Here is a 6,069-nt window from a genome sequence, read left to right on the forward strand (position 1 = left end):
GCAGCTGTTGCGTGGCAGCGTCCAGATCAGACCCAAACTGAGCAAAGGCAGCTACTTCACGATACTGAGCCAACTCCAGCTTCATGGTACCTGCCACCTACAACACAAGGTACAGGTCAGACTGAGTTTGGCCACCTTCTAGACGTGTCTAGTAGTTTGTCGGTTATCTTCAGCTGACAGTTGTCACAAGTCAGCTTGGCCTGGCATACCAGTCCAGTGAATCTCTAGATTCTGAGAGATTATACACATTTCTAAAAATCTCACTGTAAGCATGCTACTCCTCCCTAAAACACTGACAATTTAATACAAACTTCTCTAATTCCATATCTGGACTAAAAGCATGAGGCTAAGAGAGCATTCTCTATTTCTAGTTAGATCCGTATCCAGTTCAGCATACTGAAACTTACAGGACTCGTTAAGTTTCTTTATGCAGATGCTATTTTCCTTTCTCCTCCCTCTGCCCCCCGAAGGCAATGGAAATATCAAAGAGATCCCCAAAGTTTGTTTTTTTATAATTTTGTAATGCTAAGGAATGCAAAACTTTATTCCATCTCTATTCACAACTCCTTAGGGTGAAATGGGTAGGAAAGCCTACACACCACTTGTCTCCATTAAGAGCAGCGGTTTCGTGCTTACCTGCTTCATAGCCCTGGTCTGAGCAGCAGAACCTACACGGGACACAGACAGACCAACATTGATGGCTGGACGGATACCTTTGTAGAACAACTCAGTTTCCAAGAAAATCTGTAGGAGAAAATTGTTTTAGTATCTTGGTCAGAAGCCTGGAAGCCTCCTCAAAGACCTGTCAGTAAGTTACAAAGAAGTATTAGCATGTGAAGAAGTAGTCCTACCTGTCCATCAGTGATGGAGATGACGTTGGTTGGAATGTAAGCAGACACATCACCAGCCTGAGTTTCAATGACAGGCAAGGCAGTCAGAGAGCCACCTCCAAAGGAATCATTCATTTTGGCTGCTCTCTCCAGCAGGCGAGAGTGCAGGTAGAACACATCACCTGGGTAGGCTTCACGACCAGGTGGACGACGCAGCAGCAGAGACATCTGACGATAGGCAACAGCCTGTGTGGTATGAAGAAAGCTCTCAGAATTCAGCAGCTCATTTAAAATTTTGAATTTCTAAACCTGAGGTGATCTTACAGGTACAACACCAGTGCTAGACTATGAGGCCTATAAATGATGTTTCCTGACCTGTTTGGATAAGTCATCGTAGATGATTAACGCGTGTTTTCCATTGTCTCTGAAGTATTCCCCCATGGAGCAGCCTGAATAGGGAGCCAGATACTGAAGGGGTGCTGCATCGGATGCTGTGGCAGACACCACAATAGTGTACTTCATGGCATCTGGAAAGAATTGGAGACACACGTCACTGTGAGTATATCACCTCATCATGCCCGTAACGAGCAAATACAACATGCTTGTGAAGTGCTAGTTGCTGAAGCCAGCCCAGGCAGCATCACTACATCGTTACAGGAAAGAACACCATACTAGACTAACACATCCATTATCTCAACTAACTCAAGAAGTTTCAAGAATAAGTTCATTGCAGCTTGTGTCTAACACTTGCAGACTTCCCCATTTAAAATGAATTTTTAAGTTTCACTGAGAAACACTTTGGTTCTAGAAGTAACTCAATCAGTCTGCCATTTCCTGGCTTCTGTAAGGAGATGCTATCTGTGTTTCATAGTCCCAAACAAATTATTGTCATTAAAATGGGGAGGGGGAGGCACTGTCTTTCCAGGTATGACTCTTCTTGATCACCAGGCAAGAGGTCAGGTGCCTGATCTCTTGCAAGCTCTCTTACACACGCAGCCTCCATCAACGAGATCACTGTTTTGGAAAATAAAGTGAAGTCTATGTTTGGGCAGTAAAGCGTTTCCACTAAACTTGCAACTGCCATTTACACTGACTTGCAAACATAGGAAACAAATGCCAAGTCCATAAATATTTGTAGGACATAGCTTGTCATCAGGCCTGCCTGACTGCCAAGAGGAGTCTCCCTGAACTCTGCTAAAAAAACCCATGAGGGTGACTTTTCCAGGGCACTTTCGGGGCCTCCTAATAGTCTTCTAATGCAATGTAGCAAAAGACGGTGTTTTTTTTCCCCCAGATACATAGAAAGATTTCTGGTCCAGAAAAGCAAGCAGTTCATTCATCTAATAAGAAAAGAATTCTGTCCATACTCGCAGCTAGGAGAAGTTATAATAGTATTCAGCATTATGATGAGAACAGGATGTCCCTAGTTGCTAGGCTCAGCCATCTTCAAAAATCTGTACCTGCATCAGTGAGCCTCTTCACCAGCTGAGCAACAGTAGATCTCTTCTGGCCAATTGCAACATAGATACAGTACAGCTTCTTTTTCTCATCTGTTCCATCATTAAATCGTTTCTGGTTGATTATTGTGTCAATTGCAATTGAAGTTTTCCTGTGTAACACAGAGGTTGGTGAGTTAAGCTGCCCACGGTTCTCTCAACCTCTACATAGTTCTGTGTTTAACTCTGTACGTCGGCACAGGCTGTACGAAACATTTTTAGCTTGGGCATTTAACTTACCCAGTCTGCCTGTCACCAATGATCAGCTCACGCTGGCCACGACCAATTGGCACCAAGCTATCCACAGCCTTAATACCAGTCTGCATAGGTTCACGCACAGAGATTCTGGGAATGATCCCAGGGGCCTTTAAGCCAACTCTTCTACGTGTCTTAGATGTAACAGGACCCTTAAATGAGAGAAAAAAAACCAAACTGTTGCAGTCTGTATTGCATAGATACAAGCAGAGGCAGTCAATACCTGGTTACATTTACCTTCCCATCAATTGGATTGCCCAGGGCATCTACAACGCGGCCCAGCAGCTCTTCCCCAACTGGAACATCCACAATGGCACCAGTCCTCTTCACAACATCCCCTTCCTTGATCAGTCTGTCATTGCCAAACACGACAACACCAACATTGTCGGGCTCCAAATTCAAGGACATACCCTAGGACAAAGATCACATTATCCTGAGAAAACCCATGCCAACATTTGCAAAATCTTTACAGTTTAATACCACTATTATTCTACAGTGTAGAACATCCAAAAGAGTCTTATCTCAATCTTATTTGCAGATATTGTCAATGTTCTGCTTTTATGTACAATGCCTGTATGTTTTCCATACTGGTGAGAGAACCTCCTAAACCTTCAGTTTACTACTTACTTAATTACACTTGCAGCAGCCTAGGGTTAAGTCACTTATCTCTCTAAAAAGAACAGAAAAGATAAGCAGGGTTCCAATACAACACTTCTCTCTTGGCTAGAAACTGGGACATGGGAAAAGCACTGACTTCTTTTGTGGCTAAGGGAAGACAGGTCATTAAAAATACTGGAAGAGATCCTGTGGTACTCTCGGAACAGTCATACAGCTTTTTAACTCTAGTCTGCTCTTAGGACTATAAGAAGTCAGCAAATTGCACACTGTATTGGAGCAGAGAAGCTATAATTCAACAGTAAACAGAAAAGCCAGCCTGAAACCACATAAAATCCAGTGATAGATTAGTTCTTAATGCTTCCTAGATGAAGACAAATAAAGATCAAATACTGGCCAACAACCAGATACTGAGAGCAAAGCTTTACAAATTCAAAGAATATTCACTTTTTGTAGTATTATTTCAACTAGTTCCCACAAATTAAAGTTGCAATGAAGTCTGTAGAGAGTCCAAACGGGTAACTCCAAGCATAGTCTCAAATTCTCCTTAAAAAAAAATATTTTCTTCTTAAAAGTCATCTTTGTATTTCTAGGCTGAACAAACTGCTTTAGTGAAAGCTTACCTTCAATCCAGAAGAGAATTCAACCATTTCTTCTGCTTGGACATTTCTTAGGCCGTACACACGGGCAATACCGTCACCAATTGAGAGCACACGGCCAGTCTCCTCAAGTTCAGCAGAGGTATCAGCTCCCAAAATACGTTCCTCAAGAATAGAGGATACCTCAGCAGTGCCTAGAAAGAGACATTTCAAACCAGACTTAGCACATTAAGGCACAATATGAATTCAGTAAGCTCTCTTGCATTCACAAGCCAAGGTATCCTTTCTCAGGTATGCCATAAAGTCTAGCAAGCAGCGCTATTCCTTACTTAAGACAAATAACAGCTTCTGCATCCACAGCCAATAAAAGCAGCTTCAACTCATCATTATAAGTCAGCTTCAATCTAAATATTGATGGCTGTTTAGTTATCAATTTCCTTTAGTATCCCTGCCCCTAGAAAGCAATTAAATAGATTAGACTTAGCTCAGAAAGAAAAGACTCGCTAGCTCCACTTACAGATCATTTCCTTAGACTGCAGGCATCGAAACACCTTGTCAACTAATTTGTAATCCAAGATCCAAATATATTTAACTCAATACATCTAAGGAGCAAGTTATTCAATATAAGCTATAAAAATGTAGTCTCCATCTTCCTCCAATTTGTTTGGCAGTATACCTCCAATAACTTTTTATTTCCTCCGTTAGAAACAGAAAATAACACTGTGCAACTGTTGTTTCTTAGTAATACCTTTAGTCACCCTAAACCACTTCAAAAATCATACATGAACCACTACCAAAAATACAGCTATGCAGTGCCACTTCCTTCTCTGAACACCAAGATGCTGGCAGCAAAAAAGTTATACTCAAGGACACAAGGTCAAACCCAGGCAGGCCTGGGAAAGTCATCTTGTTACAAACAAGACAGGAAACTGGAATTTGAGGCATTTTTTCACACAGTTCTGCGGGAGTTGAAGACTGAATCGAATCCTCATGAAGCAGGTAAACTGTGTAAGCTAACTGATATGTGACCAATCCTTTGGCTTGAGCGTAATTTGAATAGTTTATTAAATTGAAGTCTCCTGGATGTCACTGTGTAACAGATAGTTCACCATCAAATACTGTCAGTACATAAATGTCCTTAAGCGTTTTGTCAACTGACATGTGCCCCCCTCACACTCCAAATTCTTTTCTGTCCAACAGATGAAGTCATTAAACCGCACGTTTGTATTAAGACTTTTCTCAGACTCACCAGTTTTCTGAAAGCATGTTTTGGAAGCATGGATGTTTCTTGAAGCAACAAATGCTGCACCCAGGGTGTTTCTGGAAATCTAAAATAAGTAATTGTTTCAATAACAGTGAGATTTCCTCCATAGTTAAAAAAAAAACGTTAGGAGATAACACACAAATTTCTGATCATGATCTCATATATTTAATGTGTCCCAGTTTTGAGCTGACCTTCACAGCACTCTATTCACAAGCCGTAGTTATGGAACCAAGTCCAGCATTACTAAGCAAAGGCAGATAGTAAAGGAGAAAAGAGACTGCTCTAAATTACTGGCTGCATTTTTCTGCATTGCACTGATGTCACCATCACAGCACTGCAGCAGCTCCCAAAGCAACACCTCCTCTCGTTTGCCACTTTTGCTCTTGAACATTGAAAGCCTGGGGCATAAAGAATAGGTGCACCCTTCGTGGTTCTGCACAAGGGAGAAATAAGACTGTGTCTTATGAGGGCTGGCCTTACCTGAGAAAAACCTAACTGCAGAATTTCTGAAGCATGCCTAAAACTTAAGCGGCAGCAGAAACGAAAAAAAAAAAAAAAAAAAAGCAGTGTACTAACAAATGCATTAAAAGATTATAATCGTACATCCCACGCAGAGCTCCCAGTGTAGTCGCATGCAGCTTAATGCTATTTCTCTGAAAGCCTGAGCAGGCCTCTCCTCCGTTCACCTTCACAAGGGACACCGGCCGGGAACGGGTCCTGAAAGATCCTCGCACCCTCATTCTTCCCACAAACACGGGGAAAAAGATGCCACCTGGCAAAGCCTCGCACTTCAAATCCCTAACCCTGACTGGGATCCAGCAGATTTCAGGACATCAACCTGAACGCCATCAGTGCCAAACCGCATCCCCGGGGAAGGACACGCCGTCCCCTACATCCCGCCCCCACCATCCCCCAGGTGAGGGGACCCCCGGCCCCTCAGCAAACGGTCGGGCCCCGCCGTCACCCAGCGCTGAGGTGAGCCCCACATCCACATTCCGTCCCACACTCCC

The 6,069-nt window shown here is 42.8% G+C and overlaps 1 protein-coding gene across 1 annotated transcript in view; it reads right to left on the reverse strand.

Moving 5' to 3' along the window:
• ATP5A1 (ATP synthase, H+ transporting, mitochondrial F1 complex, alpha subunit 1, cardiac muscle) overlaps positions 1-5,799 on the reverse strand; it is a 7,113-nt gene extending 1,314 nt beyond the window's left edge. Inside the window, 11 exon segments of the mRNA XM_009894754.1 lie at position 1; positions 4-97; positions 637-744; positions 852-1,076; positions 1,206-1,357; positions 2,291-2,439; positions 2,567-2,733; positions 2,819-2,992; positions 3,820-3,989; positions 5,045-5,123; positions 5,746-5,799. The exon segment at position 1 is cut by the window's left edge and continues 38 nt beyond it. Of these exon segments, the coding sequence (XP_009893056.1) occupies position 1; positions 4-97; positions 637-744; positions 852-1,076; positions 1,206-1,357; positions 2,291-2,439; positions 2,567-2,733; positions 2,819-2,992; positions 3,820-3,989; positions 5,045-5,123; positions 5,746-5,799 (1,373 nt within the window).
• Between the last annotated feature and the right edge of the window lie 270 nt (positions 5,800-6,069).

Source organism: Charadrius vociferus, unplaced genomic scaffold (genome assembly GCF_000708025.1).
Source record: "Charadrius vociferus isolate BGI_N301 unplaced genomic scaffold, ASM70802v2 scaffold151, whole genome shotgun sequence".
Classification (NCBI taxonomy): Eukaryota; Metazoa; Chordata; class Aves; order Charadriiformes; family Charadriidae; genus Charadrius; species Charadrius vociferus.